At 38.3% G+C, this 24,841-nt stretch overlaps 1 protein-coding gene across 4 annotated transcripts in view; it reads left to right on the forward strand.

The window, feature by feature from the left end:
* PHACTR2 (phosphatase and actin regulator 2) overlaps positions 1-24,476 on the forward strand; it is a 222,528-nt gene extending 198,052 nt beyond the window's left edge. For all 4 annotated transcript variants that reach the window (XM_070376795.1, XM_070376793.1, XM_070376796.1 and 1 more), the window contains 2 exons: positions 6,679-6,755; positions 17,818-24,476. In XM_070376795.1, coding sequence (XP_070232896.1) covers positions 6,679-6,755; positions 17,818-17,833 — 93 coding nt within the window. In that variant the 3' untranslated portion in view covers positions 17,834-24,476. The remainder of the gene's footprint in view (positions 1-6,678; positions 6,756-17,817) is intronic.
* Positions 24,477-24,841: the final 365 nt, after the last annotated feature.

Below are 24,841 nucleotides of genomic sequence, written 5' to 3' on the forward strand. Positions count from 1 at the left end.
GTTTACCATCTGACGATGTCTCAGAGGCTAGGCTTAGCCCTGGGCTCAGCTGGGGCTGTCCACCAAGCCACCGACATGCGGCTTTTTCAGCATGGTGGCCTCAGAGTTGTTGTCAGATTTCTTACATGGTGGCTGGCTTGTCCCAGGGCACATGCCCAGAGAGAACCAGGTAAAAGCTGCATGGACTTTTCTGACCCAGCTTTAGAAGGCACCCAGCCTCGCTTTCCCAACATTCTGTTAGTTCTAAGCAAGTCATTAGGGCAGCTCAGATTCAAGGGGAGGGTAATTAGCTCTGCCTTTCAGTGGGGGGAATGGTGGCAAGGTCAGATTGCAGAAGAGCGTGTGAGCTGGAATTATTATTGCTGCCATCTTTAGAAAATGCAGTTTGCCATTTCCACCATTCCCAGTTGTTATGTTACTCAAATGTTGAACTTCAGAAAGGCAGGTAGAGGGCGGCCAGGTAAATGAGTAGAAATCACATGCAAGTGCACAGTGTACAAGCAGTGAGAATCTAAATGATTAACCACCCTCATATGTAAACTGCATTTTCCCATATGCTTGAAATACTCCTTCCTAACTCTTGTCTGTTATTGGAAGGTAAAGTTTATCCACCTCGAGCTATAATAACAGAGAGGGTTTTTTAACAAAAATAGATTCTTGTGCTGAACTTGTAGGCTGCAGGGGAGATGTATTTGGTCAGGTTTTATCCCGCAGGCTTAATGTCTGTTCATGAGTAACTTGAAAGCACACGACATTCACGTCTCCCTTGCTGATTGAACCCTGAGTGGCAGAGCTAAGCCAGGGGCCTCTCTACCCATACACGAGACTCATTTTCTCCCTTTGGCATTTTCTCTCCCCTTAACCCTGAGATTTCTGAAGGTCTCGATGACTGCATTTTTAGAACTGGATTTGTATTGTAGGTTTTTTTTCTTCCTTAAAGAAAAATAAGAACAATTTCTTTTTAGATAGAAAAAATGTTGTATACTTTTTAAAGATAGTTAAAATAATTCTTTTGCTGTACACCTGAAACTAACACATTGTAAATCAACTGTACTTCAACAAAAAATTTTAAAAAGAAAATAAAAACGCTTTTAATGTATAGTACTTTGTATACACACAAGTGACTCATGTTCATTAGCAGAAATCAGAATATTCAAAAATACAAGGTGAGAAAATAACAATTACAGTGCACATCAATGCATAATATTTTTAAGAGTTTCTAAAAATATTGTTTTTAACCTAACACTGGAAAAAGATCATTTATTTTCTCTTGATGTTAAAAGATTTGTATAGTGAAATGTTACTTATTGCCCAGAGATACTAAAAATATCAACAGTCTTAGGATATATTTTATTTTGGAATGAAAATGTATGCTAATCATCATTATTATAAAAATCATTTCTGGATTTCTGTTGCTTTTTACCTTAAAACATTTCATAATATATAATAAGATTTATAATAATATAGTTTTAGTTAATTGATAATAAAAACTTGTATTTACCTTTCATATTAAAAAGTTTTGCTTTTGAACTATATATCCCATGTAAAGAAAAAAAAAAAAACTATTGAAAGTAAATATTTCTACCTCTGTTCTCAGAATAAACACTGAACTTCCTGTCAGGCTAAAGAAGCCATCCTTTCTCTCTCTTTTGTTAGTGCTATTTTCTTAGCCCCTCTAAGATACCACTTTGCATTTAAAATTTCTTTGAACTTCAAGTGTAAAGAAAAGGGATCAGTGTCAATTAGTCAATAACCAATCAATGCCCAGTCTATGAAAACAGTGTGCCAGGTGCTCTGGGAAATGCCATAAATCTGGTGTGTGTTGGTCACTGTTTGCAACCCCATGGACTGTATAGCACATCAGGCTCCTCTGTCCATGGGATTCTACAGGCATGCATACTGGAGTGGGTAGCCATTCCCTTCTCCAGGGGATCTTCCCAGCCCAGGGATTGAATCTTGGTCTCCTGCATTGCTGGCAGATTCTTTACTATCTGAGCCACCAGAGAAACCCTTAAATCTGGTAGTCATGTTAAACTGCCCACAATGGGAAAGAGAAGTGGTGGGGGAAATGCCTTATTAATTGTAAACTCAGTGGAGCTTAAGTCACCTTTAAGGTAAAATTTTTTATTTTAGAATATCTGTGCTCAGGTAGGTTGTTTGGTCGCTTAGTTGTGTCTGACTTTTTGTGAGCCCCTCATGGGGCTGCAGCATGTGAGGCTTCCCTGCCCTTCATCATCTCCTGGAGTTTGCTCAAAACTCATGTCCATTGAGTCAGTGCTTGAGTAGAGCACTAGAAACAAATACACATATAGTAAGATACATGTGGCCTATGTAATCTACATATGGCCTATATCAGTATCTGTGCTGAGGTAGACGAACCCTAAGGTGACAAGTAGAGCCAGAGAAGGCCGTCAACTTGGCTTGAAGACCAAGGCTCACACAGCAGTTGCCATCTCCCTGGGGTTGGCCATGGGTGGGGAAGGCAGGCTTTAGAGCTGGGTGCTTATGGATTTGATTCCTGCTTGGCCACTTGGTAGATGTTTGACCTTGGCCAAGTCATTTAACTTGGGTTTCCTCACAAGTAAAGTAGATCCAATTAGATCTATCTTGAGAATTAGGTAGGTTTTTTGTGAAGTTTCAGCTCATCAATAAATGGTAACTCTTACCAGTATTACATTCACGGTCAGGCTTGATAATTTAAGCTTTGTTCCCCATTGGTGACATTTTCACTACACATTTAAGCTTCAGTTTACAGTCTAGTCTAAATTTATCCAATGAAAGATAATCCAGAATTTTTCAGATGATACATGGGTTTGTCCAACAAGTTATCTAGTAGTCGTTTATTAAAAACCTCCTAATATATTAAGTATTATCTTAAATGCTGGGAACATAAGAATGAATAGAATATACCACCCTTCCAGGCATACAGTGTCTAAACAGGTCCTAGGAAAGACTGAGATTTTAATTCCATATGGAGATATTCTCTGGCTTGTTCATGCTTACAACAGCTGAGTATACTTACCTACCCATGGCATTGATCTTGACAAGTAGTCAAGAAATCCTCTCCATGTTAAATATCAGATTTTTATCAAAGAAATAAACAAAAGACATGAAAATGATGGGAGTTCTAGTTCATCCTGGCTTCACAGATTATGTTATTTGAAGAAGCAGCAAGGTCTGTGTATTCAGCAAATCACCTGTTGCCTCTGGCCAGGCTGACCCTTGAGTGGACTGGGAGTGATAAATAGATGTTCTGTGACCAGTCATCACAAGTAACCAGTCATCAGTTTTAAACCTAGTTCCAGTCTTTTTTGTTTTTTTTTCTTTAACCTTTCTATAATTCTCATGGTACCAAAAATTACTACTTGGTGCCAGTACTGTCTTCTGTGGGCTTGATTTGTTTCAGTCTTAGAAATAGCTAGTTTTGGCTGAATGGCTTCCCATGGTTGATAGAACTCAGCACCATTCAGGCTCCAATCCCACTAACTCTGCCTACCTCTTCCTGTCCCATTATCTTTCAAAAAAAATACCAGTCCCAGGACTTCCCTGGTGGTCCTGTGGTTGAGACTTCATGCTTTCAATGCAGGGGCCACGAGTTCGATCCCTGGTCAGGGAATTAAGATCCCACATGCTGCAGGGTGAGGCCAAAAACAAACAGACAAAAACACACACACAAAAACAACTCAAAAAAATATCAGTCCCATTTACACTTATGTGAATAGTTATTAGACTTCAATTCTGGTCTCATTTGTATAGAAAAGAGTTAAGATTATTGTCCATGTATTTCCCTAACATAAAGGGCATTTAATTACTTTTTTTTCCTTTCAAAACTCTCTCAGGAAACTTTCTCTTTAAATTATAAGAGGAAGTAACCTGTGGAATAAAGCCATGGTCTTTCTTCAGTAGATTTTTTAAATGAGTATTGCATTCCTTTAACTGCCTAGAGTCACATCTTCTTGATGTATATTTTCAAACAACCAGCCCCTGTAATTTCCTATCATATTCATTGCCTGTAATTGACTCGGCATTTCTAATCATAACCAGCGCACACAGCGTAGAGATCTCACACAATTATGTGGATGACATAGGCCCTGAAGTTCATTTTATTAGAAAGAGTGTGGAATTTGAAGTAAGAGGGCCTACCTGTCTCCATACAGAGTCGTCACAATATTAATGACTGTATCCCTGTGCTATACATGATATCCCTATGACTCATTTATTTTATAATGAAAGTTTGTACCTCTTAATCTCTCTCACCTATTTTACTCATCCTTCTTCCTACCCTCTTACCCCTGGCAGCCACCAGTTTGTTCTTTGTATCTATGCATCTGTTTCTGGTTTGTTATGTTTGTTCATTTGTTTTTTTAGATTCCACGTATAAATAAAATCATACATCATACGGTATTTATTTTTCTCTGTCTGACTTAGTTCACTTAACATAGTACCCTCTAGGTCTATCCAGGTTGTTGCAAATGGCAAGATTTCATTATTTTTATGGCTGAGTAATACTCCATTGTGTGTGTGTGTGTGTGTGTGTGTGTGTGTGCGTGTATATGTACATTCATTTTTATCCATTCATCTATCAGTGGACACTTGAGTAGATGAAGGAAAGCTTTTTGATAGATGTTAATTGGTGATGAGTATAGAGTCTTTGCTGTTTTAAATATGTTTCTTTTTTGGCTATGTTGGGTTTTTGTTGTTGCACTCAGCCTTTCTTTAGTTGCAGTGAGTGGGGTCTATTTTTCTTGCAGTGCATGAGCTTCTCATTGCGGTGGCTTCTCTTGTTTCAGAGCACAGGCTCCAAGCGTGGGCTTCACTGTTTGCGGCATGCAGGCTTAGTTGCCCCTCGACATTTGGGATCTTCCCAGACTAGGTATCAAACCAGTGTCCCCAGCATTGTGAGGTGGATTCTTAGCCACTGGACCATCAGGAAAGCCCCATTCTTCACTATTTTAGCTCCTGGTTCTGGGTATCAGTTTTTACAGTGAGTAAAGAAGAGTGTCCTTACTGCTGATCTCATTTGTGAAACAAGGTATGTACTCTTATCACAGGGGACTTGGGCCCTGAAATATTTCTCTACTGGATTCATCCTCTTTCAAAAGCCAGTGGCAAGAACCATTGCCACAGTTCCCAGCCTCAGGTTCCTCATAGAAACTACAGGGACTGAGGAATAGATTTGGAGAGAAAAATAATCTGTGACTATAGGATTTAAACATAAGATTGAAAGCAGCATTGGGGAAAAGCTTATATATTGCAGAGTGATAGCTAGTGATGAGAGAAAGCCGGAGAGAAGCCTCAGGGATTTCTTCTGTTTTTTTCCTTTTCTAAAATACATCTTTTTCCAACCACAAAGTGTGTATGCTGTGCTCAGTCACTCAGTCATGTCCAGCTCTTTTTGACCCTTTGGATTGTAGCCAGCCAGGCTCCGTGGGATTTTTCAGGCAAGAGTACTGGAGTGGGTTGCAATTTCCTCCTCCAGGGGATCCTTCTGACCCAGGGATCAAACCTGCATGTCCTGTGTCTCCTGCATTGTAGGTGGATTCTTTACCTGATGAGTTATCGGGGAAGGCCCCCAATCACAAAGTAGATTTTCTTATCACCGTGATTTGTAACTTCATTCTGTGTTTCAGCTGAGAAGTCTGTTTCTCAGAGGTTCTGAGGATGCTTTTATGAGTATTTTTTCATTTACAAAACTTCTTCATAAGGACTTCCCTGGTGGTTCAGTGGTAAAGAACCTGCCTACCAATGCAGGGGACTCAGGTTCGATCCCTGTCGTAGGAAGACTCCACATGGTTCAGAGCTGCAACTACTGGGCCCGTGCATTCTAGGGCCTGTGCTCCATAACAAGAGAAACCACCGCAATGAGAAGCCTGCATACCACAGCTAGAGAGTAGCCCCTGCTTGCCGCAGCTAGAGCAATCTGCCCACTCCCAGCAACAAAGATCTCAAGTAGAAAAAAAAAAAAATACTTCTTCATAGAAAAATTAGAAAATAAAGATAAGCGTAAAATTAAAACCAAAAAACCATCCACGATCTAGCCGGTATTGTTAATGGTAACCAGTGTTAACACGTGAATGAGTATTCAGCTTTTCAACCTGTAAGCATCTCTTCCAACCCCAGCATGCACATGGCTTGGATTATGTATTCAATAAATAATAATGGAAACAGCATTCTCCTCGATATTTTCTTTGAGTAGCTTTAAGTGCTGTGCTGAAATGTTTAATTCTAATTGTCTAAACTTTCAATACCAAAGAATAAATAGCAATTGCCTTCTCTGTAGCTCTGTGGCAGCTTGTCAAAGCCATGTTGCTGTGGGTGGTATGAAATGCAGAACTTTCATAGGAAAATGATACTGTTTCTCAGAAAAACTCATGACCTGTGCTATCCTTGTGGTCATCGAGGATGCGGTGGGTGTGTGACTCATAGATCAGGCCCCAGGGTGGGTTTGGCAAAGGCCCCCTTGCCCTCTGCCTTGTGAGTGACACTTGCAGAGATCTGTCCTGGTTTTTGTTTGGCTGTAGTATCGATACTGCATTTATCCCATCTTTAGAGGTGGGAACTCGAAATTCCTTTCTTCAAGATACTTCATAAAAGAATGTCTGCTTCATTGATTCTATACATGCTGAGGAAATGTGTGCTCTAACTAGTAATTCTGTTTATCTATTGTTTCCTACTTAGGCAGCAATAAGGAAAGAACTAAATGAATTTAAAAGCACAGAAATGGAAGTTCATGAAGAGAGTCGACAGTTTACCAGGTAGGTGAACGAGATGCAGTTGTGCAAATTAAAAATGAGTAAGATGGTAAATTTTATGTTACATGTATTTCATCACAATTTAAATTTTTTAAAAATATAGTTTAGCACAACACCATCTAGTGAACATTTCTGAAATTAAGTCCTTTTTTGTTTGTTTGTTTTCTTCCAAAGAAGTCTAAGTCATTCTAGAGGGCTGTGTTTTGGCTTCTTTCTTAGTTTTATATTCTGGTCCAAAAAACAAGCATCAGCATCATTTATTCTGCTCTTAAAGAGACTCAGTTGAAGTTTTATGCCCAGAACAGATGCTGGTGAAAGTTAGTGTGGGCACAGACATGTCTACTTTGGACTCACAGTAGACATAGCTTAGAATGGGTAGAAGCTCAGTTTTTAGAAGGCATAGCTTAGAAAGGAATCTGATTTTTACTGATGCCACAGAAGCTCACTATAGTCCTACCATTTTTTCTGCCAACACACTTCAGTTTCACAGGCTGCTAAAACTGGAAGAGGCTTGAGTGATCATATAGTCTGAGCCTCATACTTCATAGGTGTTCTGTTTGTTTCTCTCTTATGGGTTTAAGTGCTTTGCTATGTGTGTGTGTGTGTGTGTGTGTGTGTGTGTGCTCAGTCGTGTCTGGCTCTTTTGCCACCCCATGGACTAAAGCCCGCCAGGCTCCTCTGTCCATGAAATTTTCCAGGCAAGCTTCTTTTCCACTACAAGAATCTTGGAGTGGGTTGTCGTTTCCTACTCCAGAGGATCTTCCAACCCAGGGATCAAACCTATCTCTTGCATCTTCTGCTTTGGCAGGTGGATTCTTTACCACTGAGCCACCTGGGAAGCTCCTTTGCTATATATACGTAACAGATGTTCTATAAGATTTTTCAAAGAATTTGCATGTCAGTCAAATCTTTGAAGCCTGTTATTGTTCAGTCACTAAGTGGTGTCCTACTCTTTGCAACCCCATGGGCTACAGCATGCCAGGCCTCCCTGTCCCTCACTGTCTCCCAGAGTTTGCCCAAGTTCATGTCCTGAGTCAGTGATGCTATCCAACCATATCATCCTCTGCTGCCCTCTTCTCCTTTTGCCTTTAGTCTTTCCCAGCAGTAGGGTCTTTTCCAGTGATCAGGTGGACAAAGTATTGGCGCTTCAGCTTCAGCATCAGTCCTTCCAATGAGTATTCAGGGTTGATTTTCTTTAGGATTGACTAGTTTGGTCTCCTTACTTTGAAACTTGAATTGTTTAAAAAAAAAACAAAACAAAACAAAACATACTGGGACAGATGATTACATGAAGAATACCATGGTAGATCTTTCTGAAAAGCAAATACTGATCCCAAAACTAGAAACAGCCTCTGTAGAGCAACCTTACATCAGGGTGTGATGGTATCTGCAGTGGGTTTGGTTTTGTTTTTTTTTTTTCTTTGGTAATAGCTGATATGAAGGTAAGCTTTAAAAGTTTTTCCCACAATATAGTGGTTAACACTCTTTAAAATGTCTTTAAAGACATTGGTGGGGGAGTGGGTGAATTAGATGAAGGGGATTAAGAGGTACAAGCTACCAGTAATGTACAGCAAAGTAATGTACAGCAGAGGAAATATAATCAATAACATTGTAATAACTTTCTACAGTGACAAATGGTAACCGACTTATCATAGTGATCACTTCATAATGTATAAAAATACTGAATCACTTATGTTGTATATCTGAAACAAATATAATTCCCAGGTAACTCAGCTGGTAAAGAATCTGCCTGCAATGCAGGAGACCCCCCACCCCACCCCCGCTTGATTCCTGGGTCGGGAAGATCCCCTGGAAAAGGGATAGGCTACCCACTCCAGTATTCTTGGGCTTCCCTGGTGACTCAGACTGTAACGAATTCGCCTGCAATGCAGGAGACTTGGGTTCAGTCCCTAGGTTGGCAAGATCCCCTGGAGGAGGGCATGGCAACCTACTCCAGTATTCTAGCCTGGAGAATCCCCATGGACAGAGGAGCCTGGCAGGCTACATACAGTCCATGGGGTCGAAAAGAGTCGGACATGACTGAGCAACTAAGCACACACAAGTCAATTACAGTTCCATTTTCTAGAAAATTAAATTTCCAGAGAAGGAAAAAGTGTTCATATCACTGAGATAAATATTCCTTGCTTAGGTATTCTTTAAAACTTGGCAGTAAAGCAAATGTCTCCTGATATTTTTCCATTAATTTATATTACATCATTAGTGTTGCATTATGGTTGAGATATATTTAGGCTCTGAGACTTATAAAAATAATACTTATGATTTTCAAATTGTTTTCAGTATTTCTTTAAACGGTAAGAGGTTTGGTAAATGCTGCTGAGTCTTAATCAAAATAATACAAACATATGATAATGTTTTACGTTTAGAAAATTACTCATATGGAAGATTATGGTGCTTTTAGCCCCAGTTATCCTTAGAGGGAATAAACACGCCATGAATCATGACCTGGCTCTTTAAATGGAACCCGACATAGAGCAACTCAATTATTAGCCTTTCTCATTAGTGCCAGGCGTTATCTGCTTATAAGAGGAAGCCTTCCCTTCAAAATCTAAACCTATTAGCTGCCTGCGGATTTAGGGTGGTTAATAAAAGGATTGAGACAGCACTGCTTCGTCTGTCCAGGCACCTCTTTATCCAGAGATAATCTCCCACACAGTGATGTGTTAGTCAACTCTAGGAGGACCCATTCCCACATTCCCATTCCCTTCCTTGGCTCTGTATCTCCAGAGAGAGTCATAAAAAGTTGGTAACATTGGTTGTCTCTGGGAGGGAAATTAGATGACTAGGGGCCAGGCACGGTGGGGAGATGATACTACTTACCCTTCTGAACCTTTTGGATTTTTGAAACATGAGAATGTATCACCTTGTTGAAAATGTTTTTAAATTTAAAAAAAATGAAGGATCCATTTCCAGAGTTGTCTTTCTGTCGATGAGGTTTCCAGCATGGTGGTTTTTCATGAGTGTGCTGGCACTAATATCATGACACGCCTGCTATTGGTGTACCGAGAAGACACTTCTAAAAACTCCATCATGAGTACGTTCTCTGAACGTTTGACCTGAAGATGGATTGTAGCCCATCCATCTACAGTGGAAAGGGCCACTCTTTCATCTGATTTCTCCCAGTTTCTCCAGATACCTCTTGAAATTGAAATGCATTCTAGGGCCATATGAGAAACATGAGGATAAGTGGTCCATATAAGAGTTCATCCTTTGGCTTGCAAGGTACCAAGCTCTAACCTCTGTTCTTTAGAACATTTTCAGCTTGTCCAGCCACGTACTGTTTTTTCTCCCCGCCCCAGAAGCTGCCCACCTGGTCCACTGTTCAAACCCCAAAAGACCATTTGAAGAGCACTGTATAATTAAATAGGGCCAGTGCATTCTGGAAAGAAATCACCATGGCAAAGAAAACCCACTTCCCCTTTCCAAAGTAAATGGGATTTCTACAATTTAAAGTAATTCTTTAAATTATAAAGACATATAAATTGTTTGAAAAGACTTTACATAAAAAATAAACTTTAAAATGGTTACAGCTGAATGGTAGAATCTATGACTAGTTTGTAACCTTTGAATATTCTATTTTCCAAATTTTTTAAAATGTCAACATATATCAGACTTATAATCAAGAGAGAATATTGCTTTTAAAAATAAACATCGAATTTTGTAAACAAGAACATTTTTAGAGCATGCAAAATAATACTTTCACACGTATAATTCTCTGTGGGTGCATGTGTGTGTGCGTGGGTGCTAGTTGCTCTGTGTGTCTGACTCTTTGGGACGGTAGCTTGCCAGGCTCCTCTATTCATGAGATTTTGCCAGTGAGAATACTGGAGTGGGTTGCCATTTCCTCCTCCAGGGGATCTTTCTGACCCAGGGATCAAACCCACATCTCCTGCGTTGCAGGAGGTTTATTTTACCACTGAGCCATCCGGGAAGCCCCTTATATAATTTTATTAGTTTCTGTATTATTTGCTTAATATATTAAGCAAAGAATCATTAAATTGATAACTCTTAGAATCAAAATGGGCCTCAAGAGATTACTGGCATAATGTTAAGTGGAAAAATCCAGATACTGACTAAAGTATACGTATATAGCAGTGGTTTGTTTTAAAATGCAGATGCATAGGAAAAAGATTGGGAAATAACATTAAAACAGCCATAAAAAGAATGAAATATTGCCATTTGTAGCAACATGGATGGCCCTAGAGAATATCATATTAAGTAAAGTAAGTCAGACAGAGAAGGACAAATATTATCTGATATCACTTATATGCAAAATCTAAAAAATACAAATGAACCTATATACAAACCAGAAACAAACTCAGACATAGAAAACAAACATGTTTACCAAAGGCGAAAAGAGGGTAGAAGGGCCAAATAGGAGTGTGGAATTAACGTATATAAACTACTATACATAACCTAGATAACAAGAATTTACTATATAACATAAGGAATTGTATTCAGTATCTTTTAATAACCTGTAATGGAAAATAGTCTGAAAAAAGTCTTTATATGATTGAATCAATTTGTTGTACATCTGAAACTCACTCAATATTATAAATCAACTCTACTTCAATAAAAATAATAAATGAATAGACAGATAAAAGTAAGTAGTGCCAAGTCTTAAGGAAAAAAAACAACTCTTAATGGTGTGTCATAGACTGGACCTATAGGGGGTTTTTCTCTACTTTTCAAGTTTTCCTAATGTAGTTATGCTGAGAAGTGTGTTTGTGCATGTGTGTGTGTTTAAAGTGATTATCTAGGGACTTCCCTGGTGGTCCAGTGGTTAAGACTCTGTACTCCTAATGCAGGGAAATCAGCTTCAGTCCCTGGTAAAGGAACTAGATCCCACATGCCACAACTAAAATAATACTGCATGCTGCAACCAAGACCTGGCGCAGCCAGATAAAGAAATATATTTTTAATATAGTAATTATCTCATTCTGTGCCATCTTGAGCTATTGTAGCCTGTGTAGATTTACAGATAAATTAAACTACCCTTTGAGCTTCTACACAGGCTTATCAAAATGCGACATGGCAAGAACTATACTTGTGACCTCAAGAAACATTAATTCAGTGACTTCCATCATGGTCCCGTGGTTAAGACTCTGTGCTTCCAGTCAGGCAACAAGGGTTCGATCCCTGGTCAGGGAACTAAGATCTCACATGCCGTGCATTGTGGCCAAAAATTAAAAAAAAAAAAACATGAATTAGGGGCCCTCCATAGAGAATGAGAAGGAAATGGCAAACCACTCTCGTATTCTTGCTTGGAGAATCCTATGGACAGAGGATCCTGGCAGGCTACAGTCCATGGGTCACAAGAGTCCGACGTGATTTAGCAACTAAACCACTACCACCACAGAGAATGAGAAGGCTGCTTCTGTAGAGATACTCTCTCGAGGGCTCCATTTCCTTGCTACCTGGACAGAAACTGAAAAGAATTGCAAAATGTCGCTTAGACCACCAGAGTTGTAAGCATGGCTTAGTATTCGGACTCACGAATTCCCATCCAGCATGTGATCTGACTTCAGTTGAACAAGGAGCAGTGGTCTAGGAGAATCTCCTTATTTGTTTAACATAACTGTATGTGCCTTGACCATTAAACCCTTTTAAATAAAGAGGAAATTAATTACTCAGGATTTCTGAATATATCAACATCAACTAGGAGAGTACAGGAAAGTAATGTTTTACACTTAGAGAGTCATTTCATATTTTATATTATCTGAACTGAATTTATAGGAAGGTGAAGAAATTTTTATGTATTTGTGGAAGAACCATTATGGGAAAGAGTTATTTTTACCTAAATTCTGTGACTTAAAGTTAGTTTTTTGCTTCTATTCACTCTCTCTCAAAAGTATGAATATAAAAAAAAAATTATTGACGTTTTTAACAAGAAGAAAATATAGATAGCTTCCAAGTTTGAGTTTCAGGAAAGTTCTGAAAAAGGGGTAGATGAAAAGCGTAAGTATCGTGAGGGCACAGTAATTCTATTTATCGCTTCATCAACTTGAAGCCTAAAGCCAAGCTGTCATTCTGTCAGGTAGGCAGACTTCCCCGGAAGTAAAGCTGAACTTCGTGTACCTCAAAATGAATGCCAACCACTGAGCGGTACCAAACTTAAGAATAATTTTGCCTTTTCAGCACCTCTAACCACAAAATGTTGGAGTTGATTTTGAAGATAAGATGCCTAATTTAAACAGGATATAAATGTTCCTTTCTGATTGGATAGTGTAAGAAAATATATGGGTATTTTGACCAGATCTGGGCAGTGCTTATAAGGAGAGGTTACAGTTCTGACCCCCCAGCTTTGTTAGCATATTACTGCATTCAGAGTATTGGTTAGCCGTCATCTTCTCCTCCCCAGTCTAGACGCTATGCTGATGGCCTGATTTTCCAACAAAATCCAGTCTGTGAACTCATTCTGTAATGGGATCCATTGGCAAATAGTGTCTGCAGAAAAAAAAAAAAAAAAAAAATTTGTAATGTCCTGCTAATTTTTGGAAATTAAAAGCAGGACACTTTCCAGATAAATGTTCGGTTTTAAAAGGTTCTAAATCTTATCTGGTCCACTGGCTACTCCCATTATTGCCCAACCCAATTTCTTTCTTTTTTTTTTTCCTTTTATTTATTTTTTTTTAATTTTATTTTTAAATATTTATTTATTTATTATTTGGCCACACCGGATCTTGGTGGCAGCATGCAGGATCTAGTTCCCTGACTAGGGATCGAACCCAGGACCCTTGCATTGGGAGGTCTCACCCAACCCTATTCTTAATTTACTGTCTTCCTCCCAGAGACATTACTGATTGAAGAGAAAGCCTCTTATGTCAGCTTTCACCATACTTGTTCCTGGAACCCAAGACCAAGTGAAGATTAGGACACTGTGGAATGATTGGTCCTGCAAATTTGGAGAGGCCTTAAAAAATTGCTAAATTAGATGAGTTTATATTTAATTCCCAAGAGGGAAAAATGAATCCAACAAAGAGGGATCTTTGCTCGGTCAAGGTGTGAAGATCCTGCAGGTGCGGTATGTTTGTGTTGTCAGGGCTCCCAGGGCTCCTCCTCCCTCCCTCCTTGTGGTGTGGGTGGTGCTCCTCTTTCCTGCTTCTCATTTCACTCTCCCTGCCGCCCCCCACCCCAGGACATCACTGGCCTGGCTTTTTCTGGTAATTGAGAAAGTGTGTGCTGAGCCCATTTTCATCTAGTTCTCTTTGTGGCAAAAGGCAAATGTGTTTGAGACAACTGTAGCAATCAAAGTGTAGCCTGGAAATATGGACTAAGATTTTTCTCTGGTCAGAATTGATCAAAACTAGTGGGTGTAGAAATCCAACTGATTACGTTTTCCATTCTATTCTACCCAGAGGACAACAAAAGTATCCTTTGAATGAAAGCATGAAAGACAACTGAGGAGACTTAGCATGCACGCACACATAGATAGACATGTTTTAATCTCATAGCCTCACATAGGCTAGGAATACAGAGTCTAGAGCCTGGGCTTCAAGCTCTCTGCCTTGAGTACATGACTGAGCATCCCTGTGCCTCAGTTTCTACATCTGTACAAAAAGGATACAGGAGTACTTACCTCATAGGATTATTTTGAAGATTACACATAGTAGAATTTAATGTGTGTGCTCAGTCATGTGTGACTCTTTGCAACCCCGTGGACTGTAGGCTGTCAGTCTCCTCTGTCCATTGGAAATTTTCCTGGCAAGAATACTAGAGTGGGTTGCCATTTTCTCCTCTAGAGGATCTTCCCGACACAGGGCTAGAACCCTCATCTCATGTCTCCTGCATTGGCAGACAGATTCTTTACCACTAGTGCTACCACATTTAGTAGGTATTATTATTATCTGCCTTTCTTTCACATTTTATATGTTTGATTTAAAGAGGTTTTCAATTACTCTTGAAACATTTTTATACAATTTTATAACAAGTTATAACATTTTATAACATTTTAACAATTGTAAAATTTATTTTACAATTTAACAATTGTTAAATTTATTTAACATTGTAACAATTTATAACATTTTATAACAATTTCCATAGCTTTTCTTCAGGTTATAGTTGACTCTTCCTAGAAAGCATGATGGAATATCATATCAAATGGGTTATCATGGATTAGTATATACTCAGTTGTAATTCGGAGAAGGCAATGGCACCCCACTCCAGTACTCTTGCCTGGAAAATCCCATGGACGGAGGAGCCTGGTAGGCTGCAGTCCATGAGGTAGCTAAGAGTTGGACACAACTGAGCGACTTCACTTTCACTTTTCACTTTCATGCATTGGAGAAGGAAACGTCAACTCACTCCAGTGTTCTTGCCTGGAGAACCCCAGGGATGGGAGAGCCTGGTAGGCTGCCGTCTATGGTGTCGCACAGAGTCAGATATGACTGAAGCGACTTAGCAGCAGCAGCAGCAGCAGTTGTAATTAATGATAAGTGGATCTCATGATTAAATTCTTCAGTTACATAGAATTACTTATAGAACAAGTACTCAAATAACCAAGTGCACCTATATATATGTACTCAGTCGTTCATGTGTTAGCAAGTATTTATGGAGCACAGAGAGTGAGTCATAATTTTCTGGACCCTAGGAGTTTAGAACATGTCAAAGTCCTCACTCACACATGCTTGTGTTCTAGGGAGGGAGACAGACCGTTAGCAAGTAAATGAACAAATAGACAATAATCATTTCTTTTCTTTTTAAAAGGGTGGGTGCTCTTTTTTATTTTAAATATTTATCTACCTGGCTATGTTGGGTCTTAGTTGCGGCACATGGGATCTAGTTCCCTGACCAGGGGTCAAACCTAGGCCTCCTGCATTGGTAGCATGGAGTCTTAGCCATGGGACCACCCAGGAAGTCCCTAGACATGATCATTTCAGACAGTGCTAAGTGCTATGAAAAAAAAATGTAACAGGATGCTGTGCCAAGAGCGAGGGTGGATATGGATAGGATGGCTAAGAACGGGGTCTCTTGAGGAAATTAAACTTACTCTGTGATTTAAATGACAAGAGGAAGTTGTCAGCACTGTTTGGGGAGAGAAAAACACTTCCCCTAAGGGTATCAGCTAATGTAGTGGGGAGAGCTGCTGCAAGAGGCCTGAGGTGGCAAGGAGTTTGCATGATCAGAGGGCAGGAATAAAGCTCAGGTGACGGAAACAGTCATCTCGTCCCTGTGTAACACTGCAGAACATGGGGGTTCACACACCTGCCCAAGGTTGTGGACAGAACAGAGTCAAGAAATGAACTCACAGTAGACTCATCCCTACTTGAATCACAGCGTGTTTGCTCATTTTGGAAAACTTGGTATAACCTATTTTATTTTGACTTCTGTCGAACGTGCCGAAGTAATGTCATGTCACAGGCTCCATACGTCCTTCATATAGCTCCAATTATCAACTTATAGCCAATCTTGTTTCATCTGTTCTTACGTCTTTAATTTTTCATTTTTAATGCTTGATTCAACATAGCAACATTTATTAAGTAATACCATATGCTAGATATTGTATTCTATGAGTATATGAAAGTGAGCCCAAGTCTTTTTCTCAGCATCTCATGATCTAAAAGGAGATACACCCACACACACACACACACACACACACACACACACAATGATCAGTGACTGGTATAAACCAAATATTGTGGGTACACAGAATAGAAGCAATTATTAATTTTCTGAGAGGTAAAGGAAAAAGAAGTTTGGGGAACTCACAGAGGAAGATTGTAGGAGATAGAGATAGGAGGAAAGATAAGGATAAAGGAAAAAGTGGAGAGCCTTTAGGAGGGCAAATGATTGGAATTTAGGGTATTTGGGGATTGATTGTGAAGTTAGAAACATGGGTTGGGCCACATCCTGAAAAGCCTCAGCCATCACTTTAAGAAATTTAAATTTTATCAATAGTGGGGAACAGTGCAATGATATTAACAAAGATCTAGGATGATTGGATCAGTATTTATGGTAATAATGCCAGTGACAGTGTGGAGCATAGGTTTGATCTCCCAATCTATGAGCCTGAGACAGGGAAATTAATTTGGAGTCTAGGCAGATGAACATTAAATTTTACTTGAACAAATGAACATGAGAATAGGCAAGATAAATGGAATACCAAGTAGAATTGCTTAATTGTGGAATCACAGAAGTAGGCTGAAGAAGTGAATCAGACAAGGACTTCTGGAGAAGATGGCTTTTGACCTTGATCTTAGATATGAAAACATATGGAAAATGAAGGGAGTGATTGCAATATTAGAAAGGAACATGTTCAAAAGCAGAGGGCTACAAAATCACAAGGACTGTTCAGGAACTCTCACAGAGGGGCATGAATCCAGCCAGCTAGCTAGCATGCTGTTAATATTGTTAGTAGTTTCAGCAAAAGGTGGTGAAGGCTTGACTGAATCCAGAGACAGGTAGTTGGGGCAGGACTTGGTGACTAATGAGATGTGGAGGGTGAAAGGGAGAAAGTTGCAATCTTAGGCTTCTAGACTGAATGTATTTTTAAAGGTATAACATTTAACAAAATAGAAAGCATAAAGGCAGGTTCACAAGGAAAGATAATTTGTATATCTATATACATGCTTAGCATGTTGCCTGTGGAACATTTGTAAGGAAATGCCTGGGAGGTGTTTGAAAATTCAGGTATAGAAAGTACATTTGGAGTCCCCAGCAGGAAGTGAAGAGAAGCCAAAGCTAATAGTGACTACATGATGGTGTTTTCCTTTTTGTAATGACAAATCAGGTGTAACCAAATCCTTTATGAAACATCTCACTTTGTTCAATATAGGTTAGAACATGACCCTCAAGATAGTGATGTTTTGTGTATTGATTGCTCTGTATCTCAGATGATAAAACCAGCATCTTTTGCAGAGCTGTCTCTGTTTTCCCACATGACATTTATAACGATTTTCTGTTAAGACAGTAATTTATTAAGAGAACAGTAATTCAGTTGGGGATGCTAGAGCTGCCTTTGATCATAAAAATGACTGTACCATATTCACGTCACTGAATAGAGTTGTGTTTCTCTACCACATCACAGAGTTTCTGTTTTGTATTTCAGGTTTCATCGTCCATAATGAAGCATGAGACTCTTGGGAAACAGACTGATCATCTTGAGGGGAAGCCTCGCTTCCTGAAAACCTGATATTGCACTGGGATTTGAATGTGTGTGTTTCTGTTTAACTTGTGGTGAAGGAAGCATGTGGAAAGTGCTCCCCACTTGTACAGCCCGGGTGGGCCAGCAAGCAAAGGGGATGGTTCAGCATCCCGGCTGTTCAGCGACCCTGCTGTCCAGCATGTGGACTGATGGTAAGGGACACCATGTTTATGCCAGTTATTCTTCATCAGGAGTTTTAATCAAAGAAGATGAGCAGAAGACAATCGCTGTTGCCAGAAAGCCACATTTGAGAGTGTGGGTTAAAGAATGGGAATGGAATTTCTGAGCACTGGAAAGGGTTGCGGGGGTGGGGGGTGGGGGGTGGGTGGTGAAAATCAGAAAGCAAGAGAAATACTTCATTACGTTAATGAAAAAAGGAAATAGAAGCATAAATGTATTTTTGAAGAGACTTTGGGCAATTGAGAACTTATTAAGGAATGTGGGAGTTTAATCACTCAATGTGGATTTCTTAGACCTGATCCTAGAAGAATATTCTTGTTTCACCATTATATTGGTACAGCGTAGTACCATTATTTTCTTGTCATTGTGCCAGTGAATCCAGTTGCCAGAAATAAGTCTGAATGTTTTCATGTATCTTTTTCTTAAATGCAAGAGGCTTTTACTGACTCTTAATAAGCATGCTTACCCAAATTTTGTTGCATGCTTCAAATAGCATAGCTATACACACTTTACATTCTTTTAAATACTCCTTACCTAACGTACCAATCTTCCACAAGGATAACAGGACTTGGAACAAAGATGTAATGCGACCCTATAAATCTGTAGCAAGCTTTAGAAAAGAATCTTTTGGTCTTTCCCTAGCTTAATTATCTCCAAAGTTGAAACAGTCCTACTTGATTTAAGGAAGATACTATCTACAATCATGGCACCTTTTTAAAAAGTCTGAATCCAAAGTTAAACTTAATCAAAATACAGGTGTTCTGCCAGCAGTTGGCTCTGAATGGGAATGGAAAGAACTACTTAGTTTTCATGCTGCATTAAGTTGGATTGCTGCTATTAAAAAAAATAAAGCACATGGATTAAAAAAAATACTCACCCAAAGACTTAAAAGAACAGAAAATTTTCTGCTAAGTTGTTAAGTAAGGAGAACCTCATTTGGTATTTTAAGAGTGCAAATTGCATCCATAAATACAGAACTGACTTTCAGTACAAAAGGATCAGTGAATTAAAGTTACGAAAGATTTCCCCATGAGCCTACAGTCAATATTGTTTACATTAAGAAGCCATTGTTGTCATCTTGCTATTTTCCATGGAGTCATGGGCATAGCGTGGCTTCCGCTCCCGAGTGCCTATGACCACGGGTAAATACTACCTTGCATCTAATTGTTCTTTCACAATTATTTTGTGCCCCTTTTATTAAAAACACATGTGATGTAGAACAACACGACAAGACCTAAAGAGCCTATTTTATTCTCGGAGTTTGAACTGGGATTTTCTGAAGTGATTCTGGTTCATTGTATGGAAAACTGTAATTTTCTATTCAATCAAAAGCAAGCATTTAATCTAATGGGTAAATGTGGGTCCTGCCATTCACTTATATTTTAAAGAACCACTTAAAATTGGATTTGTAAGAAATAAAAAATGTCATCCCACATGGCCTATTACAAAAAGCCAGGACCATTTTTAACTCAGAAAAGTAGCTGGCATCGTTGCCTCTCTTGCTGTACACAGCTGCGTGCATTAATACAATAAACCTAGAATTTTGCACTATTGTCATTTCTTTGATAGAATAACTTATTTTTGCTTTGAAAAAATTTTTCTGCATGTCCTAGTGTCTTCAATCTGGTTGAAATTTTGTTCATTTCATAGTGTTTAAATCCAGCCATAGATATTAACTGTGTTCCAGGTTTTTTTGCTGAAGTCATTTTTTTCCTTTTGTATTTCCTTATTGTCATTTTAGTGTCTTAGGAAAAATACCAAGGCATATAATATTATTTTAATTTTCTATACTTATAATCTTAGAACATTGTTTTGATTTCTAGTCACAAGGGTCCTATAAAAATGGCAAATATAAGACATTTATCACTGTTTTATCACTCAAGATGCGTGTCATAGAAAGTCTCTATTTGATTGATAAAAGGAACAATTTTTCCCCCTAGCAGTACATGTGATATAATTTTTTATTCCCTATAGTGAGATGCACTTAGTACAAAAAATAAGACTGAAAAAGAAAATGAGATTCTGGGTCCTCAATATATTGTTCTCCTTCTATGATATGTCAGATTTATGAACTACCCATACTTTCTCTTCTGCTGATTAATGTGTCTAGGGAAAAGTTTTAAACTTTTCTCTTTTTTTTTAAGAAAATTTAAAAGTAAAAAAAAAAAAAAATAACCACTACTAGTTTAAGAATTGGAACCATGAATTATTTCATTGGAATGATCCTTTAAATAAAAAGAATGGAAGGATTATGAGCTAAGCTACATTCACAGAATGAAGCTCTGTTTTAATAGCTAATTTTAAAAAGCAGAAACACTGCATATCCACATCAGCAGCCCATCCAGAGGTCTCTTGCAAAGCAGCTCTGAAAGGATACAAGGATGTGGACCAGCCGCCATAGAATTATGTATCTGCCTAGTGCCAGCATTTCTGCAATCCAGCCAGTAAGCTGCGGTTCTGTAAAAATAAATGTGTGTGTGTGAATTGGGTTGTTCCAGTACAAAATCAGGGTTTTTCCTATTTAATGTGCGACATTAGGCTGACATAGAAGTAAGTGGTTTTTCTGAGTCCCTAAGATATGATTAAGGAAGAAAAACAAGTCCATCTCCAGAAAAGTTCAGGCACGAAAGAACTAGACAGACTAGTTTGGTTTTGTAAAAACCAAAGTGGTCATTTCCATCTTTTTTAAAATGGAGAAAAAGAACCTTAACGTTAAGGTAATAAGGAGATGCCATGAGCTTTAGCATTATCTTCATGGTCTGACAAAATTAGTTCTCTGATGATTAGTGTTAATTTTAGGCAGCCTTGCCTGATAATTTCCTACATGTGTGAAATAACTTGCATTTTTTTTTGTTTGTTCAATATAGTTTACCTTTATAATAATTCCTAAAATCTACAGTAGAGATCTAGTTTGGATATTTGAACAGCTGTTTCAAATTGAGGGGGGAAAAACATTCTATCTGATTTATCCAGAAAAATCGACTTTCTGCTTTCATTTTCATGTCCTATATTAGCATATTGATTGTAATCACTTATCTTTCTCTTACATTAGTACATATATTGTGTTAGGAGAAACTTCTGAAATATCAGTGAAAATCTTTTTAAGGAAATAGAGGAACTGAATACACTCCTTAATAATCATCAAATACTGAAAATGAGAGATGAGTCCTTAAAACTCATAACTCAAGTTTTACAACCTGCAGTTAATTCAGTGCTGCATTGGCACTTAAAAAAAAATACGATAGCTTACACCTAAAAGAGAAAAATCTGCATTAACACTGCATATCCTAATGTGTACCATTTTTTAACACAAAACAGGCATTGTATTTATCCTTAATAGAATAGAACACAACTGTCACAAATTACACTGCATAACAATAGAAGAAAGCAACCTTGTCTATCACAGAACAGTGTCTCCACATTTAAACAGTGAAAGCTCTTCAGAAATGTTAGAGTACTTCTTTAAGTGGTTCCAGCAGCACATTCTACACCTAAATGAGAAATCTTCAAAGGAGGTAAGATGGAATCAAGCTAGTATAAGACATATGCATTTATGTCATTTCATCAGTATGGTAGCCTTAAACATTCCTAGATACGATCATATTATGAAGCCTAACCTTACTAACGAAAATATATATATTTTGAGACAAGAATTAATTTCTTCACATGCTTAGAGAATGTTATAAGCACTAAGGAACCACTACGATAATGACTTATTTACAAAATTGTCCCTTGGCCACTGGAACCGGCTAGTCGTCCACGGTTGCGTGTCTAAGTGTCTGTCACAGTATTTCGCTTGCCAAAGCAGAATGAACTTTTCCAGCTGAACTGTTTCCTAGAGGGGAATGCAACAGCAAAAGTAATCATCAAATTCATAGGACCATCTTTCTGAGAGAAAGCACCTCTCCAGATAGAGGACACCCAATTTTCAAAGAGCAGCATGAGGTGCTATTATAATTTGTTGGTGATCAAAGGGTGGTAGAAATAGGGTGGAATACTCCCAAACCATTCTCATTTTCACTTTCTGTTTACTTTTTGTAACCATTAAGCTTAAACTCTTTGTGGAAATGGCAAACCACCAGTAGCCTTTCTAGAAAACAACCCCAAAATAGTTCACTTATGCTTTTTTGAAGACAGGGTCATCCCATATTAAGAAACCCTGTTGTATACACTGTAAGATTTCTGGCACAAAAACAAAAAAGAGAAAGAGAGAGAATCCTCTAGCAGCTATTTGCACTAGAAGCCAGCCCTCTAGGCAAGGGTCATTTTTTAGCCATGCTAGGATTTACTGCAGAAACAATGCCGTTTAGCTGGCATAGCTGTGCATGTAAGCAGAGCACTCCATCCGTGTTTCTCAGTAGGACTGCTGCTGGCATTTGAGCTGGGCAGTTCTTTGTTGTACAGAAATGTCTCATGCGTTGCAAGATGTTTACTCTCCCAGGCCCTTGCTGACTAAATGCCAGTAGTATGCCCACCTGTTGTAAATACTAAAAGTAAAAAGCCCTCCCCCATGTTCAAATGCCCTCCTGGGAGGGCAGTGCCACCTCCCACTGCAATTTGAGGACACAGGAAAAAGTGTCTATCTCAAAACCTCATCTTGACTGCTTTGCATGTCTTTGGGTCCTGAATCATTTTTTCCTCTGCCATTTTTCTTGCCTTCCGCATCTAGCCTTCTGATGGCAAGTTTAGTTTTCCAGTTCTTCATGGAGGAGGTTATTGGGTAGGCTTGGCAGTTCCAACAGGCATCATCACTTGGTTAGTCCCCGTGTGTAAAGGACAGAGTTCACATGAAGCACACTTTTTTTTTTGCCTCACAATTTTACCTCACAACTATGCTGTTGGTCGTAGCCCTAGTCAGTGTCCTGAGGATCACTGCATGGCTTAACCACAAACACGACTGCTAACTATCCACACAGAAACGAAACTGGTAGTCTGTGAAAATCACCATTAGGTTTCACCTAGTAAACTGCATCCCATGAGTTCCCAATCTCATTTATCCTGTTAAAGAAGCATGTAATCGACATGCAAATGCTTGCATTTCCCCTGCAGAGACAGTCATGCAGTTCAACTTTTAGATTTGTGAATACTAAATTATGAAGGGAAGAAGGGTGAGCTGTGGATTGCATGCATATTGTCCTCCATACTTCAATGACAGTCATTCACAAAATGAGTTTTACCTGGGTGAAATATTATTATATTAACTATACATAAACATACTTATTCTCTTTGTAACTTTTTATCATCAAAACTGAATGATAAATGTGTCTTGAAATGATTGGGTGAATTGTGACTAATGGATCAAATTAAGTTAGCTACTATAATTTTTTTTCAATATTAAAATTTCTAAAATCTTTTTTGAAGCAGAGTAACTCAGTCAATAAAAGTGGTTATGTTGTAAACTTTAAGATGGTGCTTAAGAATTCTTGTTAAATACCTTTTTTGTTTTTTAAGAATAAATTGAAGGGAGCAAATGAGGCAGAATGCCACTCTACCCTCAGGTCAATTTTGTGCTGTGTTAAAATGCCAATAACATTTGTGCCACTTGCCAGTTTGGGGGGCTTTCCCTTTACTGGATGTTTTGTTATAGTTTGACTGTGTATTACATGGCTTAGAGAGCTTCCACGTGAAGAAGTCACCATGGCAGTGCTAACTAGCATTCATAAACAACCTGAATGAATCTAGGGTCAAACCACTTTCATCACTAAAAATACAGGCACTAATTTTTTATTTTTATTTTTAAAAATATTTCTTCTGTGGCTTAGAGATGTGCCAATGCATTCAAAACATTCTGCACCAATTTCACCAGATTGAGTACATACTAAAAATTCAACCTAGTCATTTTTTTTTTTCCATGTAACAGTGAGGTTTAAATAAAGAACTATATGCATTCTTCTGTTATTTCAAGCTTTGGTGAAAGTGATAAGAATGGTAAGTTGTGATTGTTATCAGGCTGACTAATTTCTAATTTCCAGTGAGTGATCTTATCCTACATATTACACAGGTATAATATCTGTGACTGTACATAACTGGAACTGTATACTCATTAACATGACAGTTTCTCTTTTTTGTGTGTTGTTCTGAAACCTGTACTGTATTATAGTATGTGGGTATAAATATCTACAAGTATACACACATATGTATATGTAATTCCACTATTGTAACCTGAAAGAAAGACTATATATTATCTTTTTTATTCTGTATTGGTGTTTGTGTTATTTAAAAAGCAAAATTATGCTCTGTGTAGTTGTATGATATTATAGTATGCTTTGCTGTGCACAATTCCAAGTGCCTTAGAACATTGTTTAGCTTTCTTAAGTATATATAAATGCATATATGTATAAAATTGGGAAAAGTTACCTCAATAAAATCATTGGGAAATCCCAGCTTTAGTTTGTTCCAGTTTCTGTTGCATTCAGACAGTGCTCAGTATTTCTAAATTAAAGGCTCAGAGGCCATACCTGTAAAGCAAGAATAAGATAGCTTTTCTAATTGCCTGTAATTTCAACTCCTCCTGACTTATAACTTTTTGTATGCAGGTCCTCACGGTTTGTACCTTTAATTAAAAATATCTTCTAAAGAATTACTGCTTTAAACCGCAACTTACAGTTTATTTTTACATTTTATTTTAAAATAAGCTGTCTTTCTGTGTCTGTCTTTTTTACATCTGAGGAGATTTGAAATTGCTGTTTTCATTCACATTATAATGTGTAAAAAATAAGATAGTCCCTTTAGAGTTAGTAATATAGAA

This window comes from Bos mutus, chromosome 9 (genome assembly GCF_027580195.1).
Source record: "Bos mutus isolate GX-2022 chromosome 9, NWIPB_WYAK_1.1, whole genome shotgun sequence".
NCBI classification, from domain to species: domain Eukaryota; kingdom Metazoa; phylum Chordata; class Mammalia; order Artiodactyla; family Bovidae; genus Bos; species Bos mutus.